This window comes from Nasonia vitripennis, chromosome 1 (assembly GCF_009193385.2).
Source record: "Nasonia vitripennis strain AsymCx chromosome 1, Nvit_psr_1.1, whole genome shotgun sequence".
In the NCBI taxonomy this organism is placed as follows: domain Eukaryota; kingdom Metazoa; phylum Arthropoda; class Insecta; order Hymenoptera; family Pteromalidae; genus Nasonia; species Nasonia vitripennis.
This window is the reverse complement of record NC_045757.1, coordinates 2,058,492-2,078,509: the sequence shown is the minus strand read 5'-3', so window position 1 is coordinate 2,078,509 and position 20,018 is coordinate 2,058,492. Positions and strand designations below refer to the sequence as shown.

At 46.5% G+C, this 20,018-nt stretch overlaps 1 protein-coding gene and 1 long non-coding RNA gene across 3 annotated transcripts in view; one reads left to right on the top strand and one right to left on the bottom strand.

Annotated features, from left to right (window-relative positions):
- The window catches only part of LOC100122716, a 162,539-nt gene that overhangs the window by 55,936 nt on the left and 86,585 nt on the right, over positions 1 to 20,018 (top strand). For both annotated transcript variants that reach the window (XM_016981315.2, XM_016981314.2), the window contains exons 2-3: positions 6,793 to 6,909; positions 17,417 to 17,587. In XM_016981315.2, coding sequence (XP_016836804.1) covers positions 6,793 to 6,909; positions 17,417 to 17,587 — 288 coding nt within the window. The remainder of the gene's footprint in view (positions 1 to 6,792; positions 6,910 to 17,416; positions 17,588 to 20,018) is intronic.
- Positions 16,812 to 19,656, bottom strand: LOC116738473. Its single transcript, XR_004344410.1, has 3 exons — positions 19,458 to 19,656; positions 17,415 to 17,570; positions 16,812 to 17,103 (listed from the first exon to the last, which is right to left on the bottom strand). It is a non-coding gene; the product is annotated as an uncharacterized LOC116738473 (long non-coding RNA).

Below are 20,018 nucleotides of genomic sequence, written 5' to 3'. Positions count from 1 at the left end.
GGGAGTACGAGGAGCGCCGGAGGAAAAATAAAAAAGAGCCAAGAGAGCAGATAGAATCGCCTCCGATTCCGGAACGCGAGCTGCTGCTGTTGCTTCTTCTTCTTCTTCTTCTCCTGCGCTCCGGTTATTGGCACGGTTGACATTGTTAATAAATACCGATAGCGAGCTGCAGGAAGCCAACCTCTTCGGAACTCGCAGTTCTCCTTTTTCCGAGATTACGCTCGCTCCTCGCTTTTAAGCTTCTTCCGCCGGAGCGTCTAATTTCGCGAGCTCTTCGCTTTACATTATATTGCGAGCCGCTACTGTTCCTGGAGGCTCATGCGCGAAATGAAAAACGAGAGCCGTGATTAAAGTGCATTACTCGCAAGCTGCAAATACAGTAAATTTGTCCCCACTGCCGCCGCTGCAGGGAGAACAAAAGGGAATTCTCGACGATGGACACACTGCTACGGCAAGGGAGAGATACGCCTGCAGCTCGCTGGACCCGTAAATTTTACAAGAGACCGAGAGTCGTAATAAGTGCTGTTGTAAGGTCACTCTGACGACGAGTGGAGAAAAGTATGAATCTTTTTTTGATTAATTTTTTTTTTTTTTGCACAACCCTCAAAATTGGAAAAACCGGTTTATCATGAATTAGAACGAAGTCGTTAGCAAGCTTAAAAGTGAATCGCGCTTAGCCTAATGACTTTAATTAACGCGATTATTAGAAGGCAGTTTGTCACCTTTGTGCATCGGCAGACCGTGCTAATACTCCGCTGCGCGCGCAAAAAGTAACTTTCCGACCATGATACAGGTCTTTGCAGCGTCAAAGTGCGCATGCATATCCCGTGAGTTTGGCGAGCCGATCGTTCGGCTAATTACTTGATTTGCCGTGCGATTAATCACCGCACGAGTAAGATGTTGCACTATACAACGCATATCGTATTAATTAAAAATCAAAACCCGTTCAATCACATGCAAACGAATCCTCTTAAAATCCACGAGTCATCTGGCTAACGACGCGCTCGATCACGCGATTCAAGCAAAGACGCCGAGCGACCGGCAAACTTTGCTCCCGCAACCAATCCCAATTAACCTATGGAGAGCGCCCTCTCTGTCCCTCGCCCCGCGTATCAAATTCGATCGATGTAAGACTTTCATTAGATTCTCTCTCTTGCTCGCGCGCGGTAGGCGAGGCTAACTCGTAATCCGAAAATTATCGAATTTTCATCGAGGCCCATTATGCCATTGGACCAATTACCCAGGGATTATTAAATTTTCCGAATTTCTCGCACTTGCGCCCGACCGAGCCGAACTTTCGAGTCTCCGTAACTGATCGCGTAATCCGATAGCCGCGATTACCCTCTGAGAAATATGCGCTCTTCCATCGACGTCTGTATACGAGCCAGCTCCCTCCGCGAGTTTTTTCGCCTTATGACTTCTTCGTGTTTTATTCGTATCGTAAAAATTTTCAGTCGGCGAAAGGCTTATAAACCGCCGCAGTATAAAGAATACTGCGGGACTCTTCCTTCCCGAAAGATCCTGAATTCAGATCGGTGTTTGCACCGGCGTGACCTGCGATGATAAAATGTATGCTATACATGTTCTTACGTATTATTTTGGGAACAAAGCTCAAGTATATAACGCTTATTTACTCGAAATTCGTTCAATGTATACCGGAAACGAAAAACTTCTCTCCCTCGATAGACTTTCCAAAAATCAATAAAAACCTCGCGCAAAGTCAACTCCGTATAGCAGAAGAAGTAGAACAAAAGCTGGAGAGCAGCTGTACAGCTCCATCGAGATATATCGCCAGTGTGTAATAAAGACCGATACCGCGGAAGGGTTTATACGCGATTCGTCGTCGGTCGGCACTTTGAGATGATTCCCAGTCCTATTGGATTTCCGCTCGCGAGTTAAGAACGGCTCTTTTGCCGCGGAATCGCATTACCTTCTCTGTTCTCGTATATCTTCATCCAACTCGGCCGTCCAGAAACGAAATTACCCATCGACAATCGACGAGACAGCCTCGCGAAAAAGTTCCTTATGAGAAGACCGAAGGGGTCACTGCTACTGGCTTCTCTTCTTCCTTTTCTCCGCTGGTTATTTCGTTGTTCTCTCGTAGAACAGATGCTCTGAGGGAGACTAATTGGATTATCGTACCCCGCCGAAAATCGCGGAAAGCACTCTCAGTTCGGAGGCTACTGACTGAGAGTTGTTGTGTGGAACGAGGTTATTGTTTTTTTTAAGACTACAACAAAAATTTGAATATAAAAGTAAATGTTTTAAACGTCAATAAAGATCTTAATTCTCGCGACAGCAAAAAAAAAGGAATAACTCGAAGCATCCTCCCACAACAGCAAGCAGTCGATAAATATAGCCCACTAGTGCCGGCATTACGAGTCAATTTCCGCGCGCGTTTAACGCACACGCAAGCTGCGATAATCCGTCGGCCAACGAGGCACTTTGGTCTAGCGCGATAATGGACAGAGCCGGGAAAAATGAAATTATTGCGTTATTACGATGGCTGCTGCGCCTGATTGCGCTTGTAGGCCTATTTAATTACTGAGCCCGTATTATCGGCGTTGTTGCCGCTGATCGTTCTCTCGTGACGGAAAACATCGTCGGCGATAATACCGGTGATTATGACGTTTGTCGAGCTTCAAATCGGAGTGATGGGCGATAAATTTGCGACTGTTGCGAGGGAGGGCTTTGAATTCGAATGCGATATTCCGAAGCTCAAAAATATTGGATTCTTTCAGATTCAGAATCTCGGCAATTCGCTTCTCGGAGAGTTGCCTTTTCTCGGCGTGATGTACATTCTTGAACGCGATATTGCTCCGCATTGTAAACTAATTTCAAAAATCTCTGCAGCAAAATGCTTCCTTGATGTACAAGCCAGAGGGTATTCGAGAAAACAAGCTTCCGGAAATTGGATTTCACGCAGCGTATAAATAAACAAACTCTCCCTTTGTGCCTGGATTTTTGCAAATAAAAGATCACATCCGTTAGTTCTCCAATTCACCATCACTTATTATTCTCGCACAAAAGCTGGTCCTACCTATAGCTGCACACATGCAACAAAAAACGAACACAGAATCGTCGCAAAAGCGGTATGAATAAAACATTCTCGATTCTCGTCTTTTGCTCTCTCACTCTCGCGGAATCTGCATCTCGTATAGTACACGCATACACAGCACGACAAGGGAAATTCGCCGACGTAACCAATGAGGCTGCTGCTGCCGGTAAAATTTTTTGCTCGACCCCCCCCCCCCCCCCGCCCACTCGTTTCTGCAAACGTACTTTTCGAAATCTCATGAATCTCAAAGGACGCTCTGGATATAATAGAGATAAAAGAGAGCTATGAAAAAAGTTTCGGCAAAAATAGATGGAAGAGGGCTTGGAAGTGCGAGGTGAGGCAGCGAATACGTAAGTACACCTGCTGATAGATCGATCGATCGTCAGGCGCACCGAGGAAGGATGACCTAGCTTGCTCGTTTTTCTTCCAAAGCTTACTTCTTAGTTTTATTTTTTCTTTCGGCTCTGTTGACTCTCGCCGCTAATTGTCTGCGGTGTCAGCTAGAAGTTTGGCGTGGTGTACCTGAAATATTCAAGACTATCGGCTACCTACGTTTGCAGATTTTCGCTGGAGTTTTTCGTTAATCAGAAAAACGATGCCGTTCGCCTGCCGGAACGCGAGAGAGGGTATAAAAAAAGCAACGACATTGCCTTGATATTTGCAAACGAAAATACAGCCCGACACTTGCCCTAATCAAGTTCCCGATCGATACGCCCAACGATCTTAACGTAGCCGCGAAAAAAAACCAATTGAAAAAAAAATACACACAGGTCGCGTGAAGCAATTGACCCCAGCTCTATTTTTGCTTGGCCCACTTTCTCGTCGATGACGACTGCAGAGGGGGTCAATCGGAGATAGCTCGATTCCCGTGTACACGTAATTTCAGGCAACAACCTTCTACCGGGAAACTTTGCGGACGCGCGCGGATGTAAGGGTTTGTAAGGGTTTCGGGGGTGTTGTCGTCGTTTGGCTAGGTTTGAGGTTGCGCGTCGCGTTCGCTTATTCGGGCCGAGTAGTTGAGGTTTCGGCGCGCATCGTTTGCAACGCGATCCCGGATTGATCCTGTTTATCGGGGAATCGGGTCGGTGCAGTCGATGCTAATGCAGACGAAGAATCCTCTCAAAGCGCCTGTATATAGCTATGTACGCGCTGGAAGCGAGGAATAAAGTTCGTAATGCCTTTGCGATAGATTTAATATCAAAAGTACAGCTTTCGAGATATTAGATCCTGAATTTTTTTTCAACGAAAACAAAATCGAGGACGAAGGAAATAACGTAATGAATATACGTGAGTGAGAAGCCATCAGGAAGCCCTCGCAATTATTCAAATTTGGTCTATACAGCGTCGCATAAAGCCAAATAATTCACAGCAACACACACGCGGGCGGCGGCAGCGTGTCGTATATTCCTTCCCGCGAATGAGTAACAATAGCCCTTCGTTTATTCATCCCGATAAACAACGAGGACAGCGGGCTTCAATAGCCGTCTGTACAAATGCAAAGAGTCCTTCAAAGATCGTAAAATAAAAAATTCCTCCTCGACTACTCGTCCCTCATACAGGAGTAATAAAACCGCACGAAAGAGACGGCGCTCGCTCGGGCGCGCTCGCGAGCGTAGAGAAAAGTGATCGATAATATTTTACGATCAGCATACAAACAGGCACATATCACTCGAAGAGAGAGAGAGAGAGAGAGAGAGATCGAGAGAGAGAAAGAGAGAGAGAGAGAGAGGGAGCAGCGCAAGCAGGAAAAGTGAAAATCGATATGTGCCACCAGCGAGCGTCGCGCGCGCGATGAGCCTCGCTATACTGCTCCGGTGTATGTATGCAAATGCTCATTGTCAATCAATATCTCTCGCTGCTGCAATCGAATATTCAAAAGCCCGCCGGCCGAGCAGCGAGGCTTTGTTTTCCATAATAACGCGCGGCCCCGGAAAATAATCTTTTTTGCGAAACAATCCTCGACTGGGGGGCTTTTAAACTGGATGCGATTCTTATCTTAACCACCAGTTACATGCGCTCTGCGCCACTCGTGTGTTTGCCCGCGTCTTTAAGTGATGAGCCGCCAAAGTGCGGAATATTCAGGTCGGCGCCGCGAGGATTACGGTTATTTTCGACGGTAACACTGCTGCGTAACAGCTCGTCGACGAGAGTGTTGCAATTTTTTTCTTGGAGCAACATTTCGTCTCTCATACTCTTTTGGCGTTCCGAGTGACGCGCCATCTAGCGGTACGTTAGTCTCGGGGTATACATTTTCAACGACAAAAAAAGAAGTCGCTTTCTCGGCAGCTTAACGGTAATTTTAACGAGCCCTACAGATACAGAGTACACTCGGATTCCCTCTCGATTTCAATCTGGCCGCGAGAGAGGAGCCACTCGCGGAGCAGTCGCTTAAAGACCGATCAGCGCTACCGATTAAAGCGGCTCTTTTTCTCACCCCGTGTAAGAATGAGAAAGAGCCCAATGAGAGGTAAGAATAAGAAGAAAAGCGCATAAAGGCGACGATCTAAGCCGAGCGAGAAAAGAAAGATAAGGCATCAATCCCGCCGCTAGAGGGCGTCGCGGTCGTTTACGATCGCGCGGGGACTCGGCCGATAAAAGGGTGCACCGCCGGTAATTAATAGCGCGTGTGCGCTGCTCGTAAAGCGCAACGGCGCGGTCGTTAAGCTCTGAATTCTTCGAAGAGCGCTGTGTGTATGTGTGTGTGGATATAAGTGGTCAATCGAATCATTATCGTCATCAGCGCTGCTGCTGCTGGCATTGATTGTTCGAGATTCTCGTGAGCGGGTGCGATGAATGATTTGGTGATAGTGCCTCCCGAGAGAAGTATGCTCATATTTGCGGCGCAGCCTGCAGGTATTCGCGCAGCACTTCACTGTGCGCTATTCAATCAGTCCCGGAGCAATGTGTATTTTCCGATAGTTGTCGTGCGCGCCTGTGTGTATCTTCCCATTGTCGAGAGCGACGCATAGTTGATTTAATAAATCAAACGCATTGATAATTGCAATCTGCGGGCGATTGATGCGGATGTGGCGGGTCGTATTGGCTTTTTTTAGACTTTTGTTGTGTATCTCTTGCTCTTCAACCATCGCGCTTTCAGTCGTAGTGGAATCGTGATGCATATCTGTTAAAAAATTGATTCGTTCGAAAGTTTCGAAGGGAATTGTCGAAAAAATAAATACGTCCATCGCTCGATCAATTAACAACGAGATCCGGCCATATCGCAGAGACGCGTGTCAATAAAGCATCGGCATTGGTTTTTCCACGTCACGCAATAATCAACGGCTGTCATTGGCACTGAAATAACCGGCTGCGGCGAAAACTCGCTGCGGAATTGATTAATTGCGTTACGTTGTTATTCTAAATTGAATTGCCGGACGAGCCATTCAATATTGCTTTTACAATACTGGCGAGCTATTATGTGAAACAGACGCATTGTGCCGGACGAGCGCGCACGTATAGTTCTCGTAATTATCGGGTTTGATTTGTTCGTGTAACGACGCGCCCAGCGTGCACGGCTGGATTTAAAATTTTTCCCCCTCGTACTGCTTTTCCGATGAATTGAGGCAAATTAGCGGGTTTGCCATACCGAGAATCGAATGAAAATTTCGCGTGCTGAGAGCTAGTAATTCGTTCTCTCTTTTCACTCTGGAGGGGTATTATAAAAAATTTTACGGGGTTGTAAAGGAGAGCGTAAAAGACGGTGTAAAAAATGAGTTTTCTCTCTCGTTTCCCAGGTTCGGACAAAACGGTGGCCATTCTCAACTGCCTGTATGCGAGGAAGCTCTGCGCCGAGCACGCCTCCTGCAGCGCCATCCTCGAGATCATACCGAGGGTCTGTGGTCCGGAACTTGGTGAGTATTCATTGTTTTTGCTAATGTCAATGAAATATTTGAGTGCATTTGTAAATTTATATTTTAACGTAGTTATTTTTATTTGTATTGCGGACGATGTATATTAGTTTCTTTCTGTGAAAATTGATAACCTTTGTAACTCGTTCATATTTTACACTGCGCAGTCGATTTTGAAATGCGATATCGGAATAACACAATATTTTATTGAAACGAATGAAAAAATCGATACGTGATACTTTGCATTTTTCTCAATGACGATCAGCTTCCATTGGCAAATTAGCTCAATCGCAGTGATATAGCATTCGAAATTTTTCGATTTGATCGAAACGACGGTATCCGTTGATTAATTCTAAAACCCTACAGTAGCTTTTCACCGGCTTCCAGTCTCCTCTCCGTTCGATAACAGCGTCGTAAAAAAGGAGCCAAAGCCCCAAGTTTAATACCCTCCGAAAGCTTGAATTTTTCAAAATCTCTCTCTCTCTCTCTCTCTCTCTCTCTCAAGAGAAGCTCTCGTCCAAAAAGAGAGCGAGCTTGCGCGCGTGAAAAGCCACTATACACTCGGCTTCGGCTGCGGCTGCGGCTACGGCTCGACTTTAAACGCCGGCGTTCCCGTGAAATCCTGCGGGAAATTCGGCCGCTGCCGAATTTCTCGTTATCTCGCGCCAGGCCGCGCGAAATCTTACGTTATTCCCGCTCGCTCGAAATTTCCGCCCCCGCGGTCTCGCGAGACTCGTAAAAGCCGCCCGCACGGTATTATTTTTTTTTTGTCTCTTTGGCCGCCGCTTTCTTTTCTTCTCTTTTCGATTTTGCAGCCGGCGGAGCTTGTACGCCGTTCCTTTTACGGCTGTCGTCGTTGGAATAATGACCGTCGCGCGATTCTATACCGCGAGAGAGAGAATGGAAAGCTATGTTTGGTCTCCGGAATCGCCGGATTTTTTCACTCGGTGTATGCGAGGTTGGGAAAGTATTTTTAGAAAACGAAAGTATGCTCTAACTATTGCGGGTGTGGCTGGCTCGCGTCGTTAAAAATTCTGCGGTTACTTTTAAGTTTTCACTGAATCAAGAACATAACGTTGATGTATTACACGTAGGAATGAAAGAAGGACGTTACATCGGACTTCGGATCCTGCCGTTCTTGTTAGTGCGTCGGTTATGATGCGGCGGCTTATGAATGCGCCGCTGCTCATTAATTTAAATAAGCTGAAGCTAATTGGTGGCCAGCAGCTCCTTGATTCTGAAGTAGCATCGCAAGCTTGCCGTAGACTTCCCGAAGAGCTTTCGGTTGTTAATAAATTCGCTAGTTGATAACTTAATGCTAAATAAATTTCAATGCATACTAATGAATGTTTAAAATGGGCTATGAAAATTTTCGAAATTTTCGTAGCCATATGTAATTAATCTAATACCTTGAAAGTTTGCCAGTAAGTCTCTAACACTGTCAGATCCAGCAGTTTTATTTGCACGAGTTAGGTCGGTCTGAATGCAAATATTCCGTCGTTTTGTTGAATTTTCATCACTTCACGTGTTTGTTTACCGAAAGGCAAATGTTGTGTATAAAATACGAGTATGGCCATAGAAGCAACCGATCGATTATACAGTTCATCTATGCGTACTTCCAAACGATCGTCCATTCCACCAAATGAAATTAATTAAACCAAGGACACACCTAACAACAGCTCACACTCGACCCAAAAAATAAACAAATCTTCTTCACACCTCATCCCCCATTCTACCTTTTTCCATGGACGCAAAAACCGAGAGCACAGCTTCGGCCATTATGTATACCTATATCGATCTATATGCATCTCTCGCCATTAATAACGGATTTATAAACTTGCGTTTAGCCGTAGAGCCACAGCCGCGGTCGTGCTGTAGCGAAACTTGATGAACGGAGGGGGTCGGTCCGCGCCGCCGCTCGAAATTTAATAACCGGCGTGCGGCTAACGGACTAGTACACTGGCTGATGCGCACAAAAGGTACAACTTGCGCGTGTTTATGGCGGCTGATCCGGCGAAATTTCGAATTTTCGGACCTCCACTACTTCCACACACTGTTTGCGTAGCGACGACGGGTTAAGTTTATTAAGCCATAATTATTACGTTCCGATATTTTTATCAATAGTTTGGTACTGACCTTCTCCCACCGCCTGAAATTTCTAGTTTTTTCTTCTTCTTCGCTAGGTGGCGCTATCTCGCTTCCCTCAACTTAACCTGTGCGCTGAACCTAGATATAGCAGTTCGTTAGCTATGCCAAAACAGCCTTTTTAAACCTGCTGCTAAGACCGCTGATGCTTTAACTGCCTTATAGTCTTCCTCTACAGAAACTGAAATTTGGTTTTTCCCTGGAAACTGTCTCACTTACCATATTTGGCGTTGATTGAAAATTTTCTTCTACCGCAAATCTTCCTTTTTTGAGGAGGCCAAAATCCTATTGCCAGAAAAACATTCGGAGCAGCGTAATTCACAGCCAATCAAAGCCAATGCGAAGCTCGTGAGCGAGAAAAAAAGCATAGCCACCCCGAAGAAAAGGCTCGTAGCGTAAAGGCTCAATTAAAGAGCGAAGCCACAGTGGCAGGGGAGTAAACGGGTAATTCATCGGCAATAAAGGCCCTCTTGTGCGCGAGCTGCTGTCAGGCGCAGCGGCAGCTCTGGCTACACCGGAAAAAGGAAGTAGCCGTTCTCGTTCGTTGCGCTGCGCAGAAATGGACGTTGTCGTCGTCCTTTTATGGATTTTTCTCTCGTTTATATTTTCTTCAAAATCGACCCTTCGATTCGCTCGCTTGATTTATTCCGACGCTCTACGCGCGTTAGCGTATTTGTTTTTTAATCGCAGCTGGGAAATTTTATTCGCGAGGACTACGCAGCTTATTTCTATATCGTTTACAAGGGATTACTCCGATCGAGGCTTGATTATATGCGCCGCGAAACAAATTGGAATTTTGCCGAAGCTCCAGAGCTTCGGAATTTCAATTACATTTATAGCTGCGGGTCTGTAGAGTTCCTTTTTTCTCTTTCTCATCTTGTTTGCAGCAGCTGATGAATACAGCTCGGAACGACCAAGTCGGGGCGAAAATTTTAATGAAAATCGTTTACGTTGAAATTTTATAAATCACATCCTTTTCCAGGAATATCAGAAGAGAACATTGCACTGTATCGATGAAAACGATCGATTCCTGGAAACAAGTGGAGGCGTATCCGTCGACGCCAATCAATCAAATTTGATAACGAAACCCCAGAAACTCGCGAGAAAATCTGAACCATGAGAGCAAAGCCATACATGTTCTACAGAGAAAGAGAATCAATTCCAAGAAACGAAAATATTTGAATTGAACGAAAGCCCAGTAGTATAACCGAAACCAGTGGAACAAGCCAGAGACGGTCAGACGGTACGGCTCTCTTTCATCTGGCAATACTAGAATAAGCCCGCGATAGCCGATCTCGCACAGCTATCCCCGGCCCAGTCTGCAGCCGCCCCGCATTCAGTGAATACGAGCGAAACGTACTAGGTGTGTGCAGGAAGGGAGAGAAAGAATATAGAGAAAGCCGAGACGGCGCCGGCTGCATATCTCGCCGCTGTAATAACGCTCCCAGTCTCGTACTCGTCGTTATACGCTAGCGGTTCTTATTAAAAGGGCTCAGATGGCACACCTTTCGAGGACACGTGTAAGTATATATACCGGCCGAGCAGACGCGGTGATAAATAAGGGGTAAACGTAAATACGCGTGCGAGACGCATTTTTCTCTCGGCGCGACGGAAATGGATGCGTTGAATCTTTTTGTTGTTAAATTTTGAATTGATAATAATTTTAAAAAAATTTGTTTTCTTGTGCCCCCTTATTGTCGTCTCTGAAACCGTTTTACCGGCATTTGGATTTGCGTTTAAGTTGGATATTTAGTGTGCGGTCGAAAAACGATTTATAACTAAAAGTTGTAAAATAACGCAACAAAAAAACATCAGTCTCACGTGTGTCTCTTAGAGTCGCCTCGAGGAATGACAGCATCACCAGTCGCTATCGCGATGCTATCCCGTGAATGCGCCAAGTTTTTGAATAAAGAGAAAACTGAAGAGCCGCTGAAGTTTGCAGGAAACGTGCAGTGAATGCCGCCGCTACGTGACTTGGCAGGATTCATTAGATATGAATTTATACGCAGTTTAAAAACAGTTCGGCAAAGTCGAAAAATTCATTTCTCGCTCATCCGATCTGCAGAGTGTACGATCAAAAAGGCCAAACTCCCAAAAAAAAAAACAACAACAACAACGGCACAGTGTAGCACAACAAGAGCTGCAGCACAGAGAACGGAAGCAGCAGTAGCAGCTCAAACTCAAAGGGAGAGCTTTGGCCGCTCGAGTGTCGAGCGTTTCTGGCGCGGCGGCTTACATTTACCCCCGGCACTTGATGCTTGCGAGCGAGACAACGCTCAGGAGGAGAATAATGAAAAGAGAGAAGAGCTTGTGCCGAGGGCTGCGCTGCTGGGTTTTTTTTTTTCGCCCAGCACGCTCGAGCTCTACTACTCTCTCGGAGTAGTCGACTCTCTCTTTCTGTGTGCTGAGAGGAAGAGAGAGAGAGAGAGAGAGGGAGAGAGAGAGAGAGAGGGTCGTGTTTTTCCGAGCCGAGGCTTCTGGAGGTGTAGCGGCGTTGTTTATTAGGCCGCTTTATTGGTCACTAAATCAGGTTGAATTCTTTTTTTTTCAGGGTTACTTGGTTTATTAAATTTTGAATTTTGAGGCGCGAGGTTTATCATCGAGGTCGGACGTGCCTTAAGGGGTTCCAAGAGTCCATTAAAAATTCATATCCCTCGTCTAAAATTTACCTACGGAGTTAGCAACTTTTGTGCAATGATGACCTACAAAGATTATGAATGACCGTGTGGTCAAAAATGGTTATTTTGCGTGCACGGCGGGTAAAGCAGTTCGGAGATAAACGAAGAAGCTTGGCCCCTCTGTACTAATCTTCTGATTAAAAGAAACACGCAAAAAGTGAAGTAATTAATTCTATGACTTTTACTACAGAGTTGGTCGTCTGAACTTTCGGAATTCTCCCAGACTGCTCGCGAAACTGCAGTCAATGCTGCGTCGTCGCAACTTTTCCGCCGCCAAGAAATCTCATGATCTTTCGCGGCAGCGAATTCGACACGCCGCAGATTAGGCGAAAAGCAAATATTTCTCTTGGCGAGTGGCCTCCAAAACTTCCAGTCGAAAGGTGTGTGTGTGTGTGTGTATATATATATGTGTACAGAAGATAGCTATAGGGAAACTCGCTTCCGACACAGCTGTTTGCCTTTGTAGTTTGCCGCGACCGCAAATGCGCGTACTTTTATACCTAGTCTGGAAAATTGTGCGGACCACTCAACTGGGCTTTTCAAGATAACTACACACTCTCTGGCATTGTCGACGCCGGAGGTATGATGATGATGGGAAGGTTAACATAACCTCCTCGACTCGATGAAAAGTTGAGGTAGCATTAATTGATTGAGAAAACGTAAAATTTTACTATTACAAAGCTTTCTCTAGCATGAAGCAAAATTACATGTAGGTTAATTGGACTGCGTCAACATTCTTCTTCATCTGTTTACACCGACCGGACTGTCACCCGTGACAAATCACGTGATCAATTCTACGATTTGCGCTAGCATACCAGGCCAATGTAAACATTCGATCCAACATGCACATGCGCGCACACACGAGCTATCAGACTCGGCCGAGTTATATCAAATAAATGCTCGCCCTCGCGAGTTAATAGAGCGAGCGTTTCGTAATTCATCGATTTGATGACTTCGTAATATCGTTAATGTTACCGAATAAGCCCGGACCGTTAATTGATATTCAGGAAATAGCCGAGCCCCCGGCGCCGATGCTCTCGTTGTTTATTGTTCCTACGTGCGGGACGACAAACTCGCGCAGATATCAAACCGACTACTGTATGCGTGTGTGGTATACGCTTCGCGTGTTTGAGCTCCGGGATCCATCATTGTCCTGAGCTTTTGGAATGCTTTGAAAAATCATTTGCCTACGTCGCGTGATTAGTCAGAACTTTTAAACGTCAAAAAAAGAAACGTCCAACGGATATGGCCAGACGCGCATCAATCAATGAATATCCATCCTCGACTCGAAGAAAGACACACACGCAGCCAATCAGAGTTCCCGTGAAACATCACAAGCCCCAACGCCCGCGGACAATTAATTAGCAGCCCCATGATTGAACAGCCGTCGTCGAGTCGATCCACTATTCATACCCGCCAGTCGTGCGTCCTTTGTTCCGTCATCACATCAACGCAGCCGCGGAAATTGCCACTTCGCGCACTGCAGCAGTGTCCTTATCGCACAGCGAGTCTATTTATGAAGCGCACACACGCCCCGCGCTTGAACTTTTTGCGCAACTCCGGTTGGGTCAATATGCAAATGCGACTGCCCTATGCACAGGCTCTAGATTATCATCTAAGAATTCATTTTATTAGCCCCGAGGTCTCGATTGTTTTCCACTCCGGACTCGTAAACGGAATCTGGTTCGAGATCGTACATCGAAGAAACTCTGATCGCAATTGGATCGGGAGAGATAGAAGTGACGCACGAGGCTAACTTTTGACGAGGTCTTGTTACTTGTTGGGGGAGAATCTATTAGCCGAAGGAAGAACTCGATTATTCGCTCGTCAATTAGACCGCTAGATTTTCCTCAAAAATCAGTGCTGCTATATTATGACGTGGATGAAAAGGTTGCTTTTGTAGAGCGAGATGAAAAGAAAGGCAAATAAAAGGAGAATAATAAAGCATCAAAAGTGGCTGAATTCCGCTCGCTGCAACATCCGACAAATGCGATAAACGTGTTTCGCCTGCGCGTAAAGCTGAAAAGCGTTAAACTCGGCCGGATGAGACTCGGGTTAAAAAGTTTATAATCGCTGGGTTTACAAAGAATATTATTCGCGCAACATGACTTTCGCCAAAAGCTCGTTTTTTTCTCCAACGTATGCGTACACTCATTGTCGTCAAGTTGCTTGGATTGACGAATCGACTGCTCGTAGAATGAGTAGGTTGAAATAAGTCACTTGCAAATGCACATATCAAACATTCTTGGAAATCATTTTTAGAACGCTTGCGCATGACGTATGAAAGCTCATGATCCAGTAAAAGAAACTCCAAAGCGGGTTTCTTTTTCAGTTCACTTGGATAATAATTACCCTCGCCTGTCCTCCCTTTCATAATTACCTACAGCGAGGATCCGTTCACACACACACACACGCGCGCGCTGGGGGGGGGGAGATCGAGTCTGGAGATAGTAGAGAAAATCCACAGTTAGATCCATTTGCCGGATGGACTCGAGGACGTCACAACGGAGCTCCAAAGCTTCGCAATCGCGCGGCCGGAATCTGCAGCGGCATTCACTGCGCGCATAGCGGCTCGCACCCTCAAACCCGTCGCTCTGCGTTGCTGGAGTCAGCCGCTAGCTATGTCAGACATGTGTACGATGTGAGAGAAAGTATTAACAGGCATTAATGTAGGCTGGAATTAATTAGGAAAATTGGCCCTTTTTCACCGAATCGATGACTTTTCACTGTGGCGACTGTGAACCTGTACAGTAGATAGTAATACAGTGATTATATTATTTCAGTTTTCACTTTGCAAGGTTATTAGGAATTGATGTGTACGTACAGATCGAGCTTTTAGTGTAAAAATGGTGCTGATTCGTGTCACCATCGAGCGATGAGTTGTCTCAAATTTTCATTGGAATAAACGTTAATCTTATAGTGACAAGTAAATGGAAGTACATCGACGTTTAAATTCGTCACGATTCCAAATGGATTTCCAGCGCATGTGTAAATCAGTAATGTGTATTAAAATCCTTTAAGATCTCTCTATCAACCCGTTGAGCGACAATTTAATGCTTAGTTAAATAATACACAAACCAGATCCCCAACTAAATTCTTAACCAAAATCCAAGTCCACTGAAACGAACAACGCTATATTCCGCAATTACTCCAATCTGTTCATCGCTCTCGCAACGCGCACATACTTTTCCACTCCCGACCAGTAGCGAACTGTCGTACAGCACAAAAGAAAGCATCAGCCTCACTCCCGTCCCGTACGCGCAACCCCTTCAAAAGTTCATCTCTACTATAGGTAGAAACAACAGCGATTCCGCAGGAGTAGTATACAGCAGCTACGAGTCGGACTGTGGCCGGCCACACGTGCATACTCTCCGTGCGTGGCAGCTGTCGGCAATGGCTGGCCTCTCGCTGTACAACTGTACGACCGCCGAGAATTCTCTCTCCATCGTTGCTGCTGCTGCCACGTGCAGCTATATGGGCGGTAAGCGGAGAGAAAGCCGAATTCAGGATACGAGAATTTTAAGCGCTATGAGATGCGCATGGGACTTGATTGCCGATCGTTTTGGATTATTAGAAGGGATTCGACTTTCTAAATTGAACGTGATGCGCAACAAAATCGAGAAAACAGCACACAGCCTCGCATCAGCTGGCTGTCGCGACCGATTAATCTGGTTCACTGCTGCCGCCACAAAAATTCGCCATTCGATCCGTAAATAAAGTCAGTGGAGTCAAAAAAAAGGCGAGCTGTTTCGACGCGTAGCGCGATTTTGGGAAAAAGCGTTGTTGCGCGGAGGTGGTTTCTGGCACTACAAAGCTTTTGTGCGGCTTTTTACGGCGCGGGAGGATTTTGGCCAGGACATACTTTTTCGGAGCAAACATAACTTTTCCACAAATTCTCTCATCGACGATATCAAGCTAACGGCATATCCCGTAGCTCAAAAAGCAGCTCCATAAATCCCCCCCCCCCTCCTCCAAAGATCTCCATCCCCTCCGCGAAAAGAATCATCACCGCACCTGTAGAGAGAAGACTCTCTCGGGCCTCGTATCTTCCTCTCTCTCCCACTCGCTCGTTCTGCATTGTCGACGAGAACAATGCTCTCTGCTCGCCTTATCGGTTTTATTTTGCGGGCCAACGCTGCGGCGCTTATTAATGGCGGCGACTCCATATCATACTTGCTTTCCGCTTTTCTTCTTCTTGCTCGTCGTTGCTCCTCCAGTTCTCAGAGTTCGGATAGAGAGTGAGAAAGAAGCTCAAACGAAAGCACGTTCGTATAGTAGGTAACGCACAGCAGATAGGGAACAAGAGCCATTAGCATAGAGCAGTCGACGATAAACCGAGGGAACAAGCTCTAATTCGGAATAACTCGCTGCTGCGCGGAGCTGCCGCAATGACGTAACGGCGGCGGCGGTAAAGCTATCCATTCGCCTGCGGCACTACGTGCAACCGTCGCTCTCCCTTTCCCTCTCGAAGCTATCAGCGAGTGCTAAGTTTGGCCAAACTTCCGGCCAACGTACGCCTGCCAATAGCAGCCGCGACTGTGCATAAGCATATATTACACGTAAGCGTTGCGTATTGTTATTTCATAAGGACGGATTCTATCTTCTCATCCCCGAAGCTAGCTGTAATTGCGAAAATTCAAAGCCAGTCCGACTTTCGCAATATCACAAAAAGTATACTCGGAGAGGTACCGGACTGCAGTATAATTAATTGCAATTTTCCAAAGAGGGGTGACCTTCTTCCGAGATGTTTCCAGTGATTATAAATACGAGCTCGTCCCTTTTTGAGGCATCCAAGTTTCAATTTTCTGCGCTCGTCTGAAGAGAACCCGGATGAAAAAATTAGATCCGACGAAGCGCACGACTCTGTGCGCAGTAAAAGCAAAACCAGTATGTAAAAGAAGAACGATACTACAATCAGCGGAGATAAAATTCCGAGACAGCCGGAAAGAAAGATTATAAGATACGGCGGAGAAGAAAGTTTCAGAGATGAAACAAACGAGAAAACAGAGGGATAAGGGCTCGCGCGCGCGAGAGGGAAATTGCAGGCGCTCGCGCGCGCGAGTGAAAAATAAAATTCCGTCCCGAGAGCGGAAGTTAATGTTTAATTTGAGATAGAGCGCTGCCGCGCGCGACGCTAAAGTTATACATACATGCGCTACCTTTTTCCCTCGCATCTCGTGCGCGCAACGGCGGCGGCGAAAGATTCATGCGCTGCCGGTGCCATAAAAGATCCATTTTCACCCGCGAAATTTTCCTGCATAGCTTGAGCTCGTAAATCTTCCATTTGACTGGTGCGCCTCCGCGGGCGTGAGATCGTTATTAGACGCGTGTGTGTGTGTGCGGAAAATCGGATTGTTCGCTCCGAGAGGCGGTGCTGAAATATTAGAGTTGATTAGTTTTTTTTTAAGCGCAGTGACCGACTCGCGCTGTAATACCGCGTACGCTTTTAGACGTTTCATTTCGATCTTTTTACGTATGTAGCTGAACGAATGAATTGAAACAATAAAATCGATGGAGGAATGAAAAAAGTAAATCGGATACTGTTCTTCGAGCGTGTTATTCTTCGATAACAGTCGTTAATAATTCGATATTAACTCAATTTCTTTCTACTGAAAAATAAAATGCAATATTGAATCGCCGCGGTGGTGAATGTTTATTTTAATTTTCATTCTCTTCTCTGCTTACAGTGGCATGTTCGACGATGACGGTGACCAAGTGCCAGGCGGCGTTGCGGAGTCTGCAGGCCTTTCAATACTTCAAGCCGACCTGTCTCTGCCGCGAGCCCCACGTCGAGCGCGAGTGTAACAAGTTCCGCGATTTCCTCTTCGATCATCCCTGCATCTACGTGGTGAAGAAAGGTAGGTTTAACATATTTATCTCATCGCGGCTAAAGTCGCCAAAATTTTTATATCGTCACCCCTCTGGCATGTATAATTCCTCGCGATAAAAGTACGCCCGGCGGGGGCTTCACACTTGACAAGAGACGTCTAGCGCGAGTTAATTAACGGCTGCCACGACGCCATTTTTGCGAAACGAGCCAGAGTTATGGCTGGCCGTGTCCTTTCTCCGGAGCTTTTTCGCCGGTACGTACGTTAAAAATTTTACAAGCGCCCCTGAGCTAAGTTATACTCAATCTAGGAGCGCCGAGTTCCAATTTCGCGGGAATAATTCGGTTGGCGCGCGTAATTTGAAATACTCGCGCTGCGCAGCCGGAGAGAGATATTAGGAGCTGCTTTCGCGTGGATTACTTTCGTTCGTTTTTTTTTTTAAATTTGCGTATAGGAACGATGAAAAATGCAATCGAACCGACGTGTTGTCGAAAAGTAGCGCGACGAGTGCGAAGAAGCCAGGAGAGCAGAAAAGAGCAAATGACGAATGCGAAAATAAATAGCCGGTGGGGTAGAGAGATAGAGACCAAACAAGTTGCGCAATTAAAGCATTTTTAATCCCCCGGCGACTTAATTGCGTTTGGCCGCCGCGGGATATAACGAAAAGTCCGAGAGCAGCCGACGTCTGTCTGTCGCGGCTATAAACTTTCGCGACTGTGGCCAAAATCCGATTATACGCGCGGCACGCCAGGCTCGAATACAAGATATATGTCGAGAGTATTATTTTACTCGCCTCGTCTTTGCTTCCACTTTTTTTTCGGAGGCAGTAGCACGAGGCGCGCTACAAGTTGCGGCTGTTGTGCGTATACGCGAGCTTTTCCCAAACGAAGCGGATTGTGCGCGCAAGTCTTGCTTTTATGACGCTTGAATGCGCTGCGGGAGTGTTGAGAATTGAATTAAAGAGTTTCGGAAACACTGCGCGGCGTTTGTCGTCGAGTCTCGTTGAATTCGGCTCGCGCGCGCGGACAGAGTTATGCTTTTCATTGGATTTTTCTTCAATTATACTGTCCCCGCGGCAGTTTTTGTTTTCATCGGGAATTCGTTGGGCGTTGCTCGAAATTACTGTTGTGTCAGTAGTCGGGTTGGCTTTTACGCCCTATACCGATTCCTCGGAAGAAAATCGGTTGATACCGATCGTTCTCCGCTAGTCCCTTTCGTACACGCGCAAATATCCAACGAAAATATTTCAGCGCAAAAACAAGCGTATGAAAAGGGGATCTTCGCCGGCAAAATCCTCGCGGTCAAAAATCAGGACGCCCGCGCGCCGGAGCAGTCGATTAATTTATTCGGCGAACGATCGGATTAGCCTATGGGTCACGCTCCCGGCGCGCTATAGGCGATTATACGCGTATCGGTAATACACTGTTTATTGAAAAGCAGATTAAAGGCTCCGGGCGCTGCGGGACTCGACCGTGAAAACATCGGCTCGACTTTGCATCTATAGGTATATAGGAAGCGTGTGTGTGTGCAGAGCCGGGACAATCGATGCGGAATGGACCGCGGCGGCGGCTCCCGGTGATCAGCGCCATTTTGCGCGACTGTATTTATGCGCCGAGGGATAAGCCGAAGATTCCGCTTGAGCGTATATGGAGCTGTCCTCCCCGCGTTGAGTTCAGCGAATTTTCGCTGGATATTTGTCGGGATTTCTCCGAGCGGTTATTTTCTCTAATGGGCCTGTATGTCATCTAGGCCGTACTTGTGTAAAAAAAAAACGAAATTATTTTTAGAGCTAACGAGAACGAGCAAAAGTGCATCGGCCGAGCATTTAACCTCTGCGAAGCTTCTCTCGCGCATATGCGCCCGCAAGACAAAAGACGTGCGGTATCTTTGACGGTCTTACCCTCGTGTGTCCTCTAGCCGTTATACAGCTCGGTTGCTCTCTTCAAGCAGTACAGCCATTGTTCGCTTCCGCTTTTGACGACGATTCGCGCGGATCATTCCCGCCGCGCCGCTGCTTCTTCTTTCCTCCGTCTGTCTGAGAGTCGTTGCTTCTTCTTCTTCTTCTTCTTTTTGGAGACCTCTTTGCGGAGAGAGAGAGAGAGAGGGGGGGGGGGGAGAGACACAAGCGCAGGTCGAAGCTCAAGGCTTTGAGTTGTCATCGATTTTGGCCCCGCAGCTCGCTTCTTTTGTCTCTCTCGAGAGATGCAGAGCTCGAGCCGTATAGGCTTAGCGAGCTTCTCGAGTGCCAGCGCGATCGTTGGGCTCTAGTAGATACCTTTGCGCCGATGTGGGTCGTGCACGCCGGATTATTGCGCTGCATGTGAGATTCGAAGAGAAATTCATTCGAAATTTTTTACCGAATACGTTGCAGACTCTTCTACCGAGTTAAACAGCTGTTTGTCAAATAGATCGCAGAGCCAACGCCTTTCTCCGCAATAAAGCCTCGCGCATCCTCCCGATA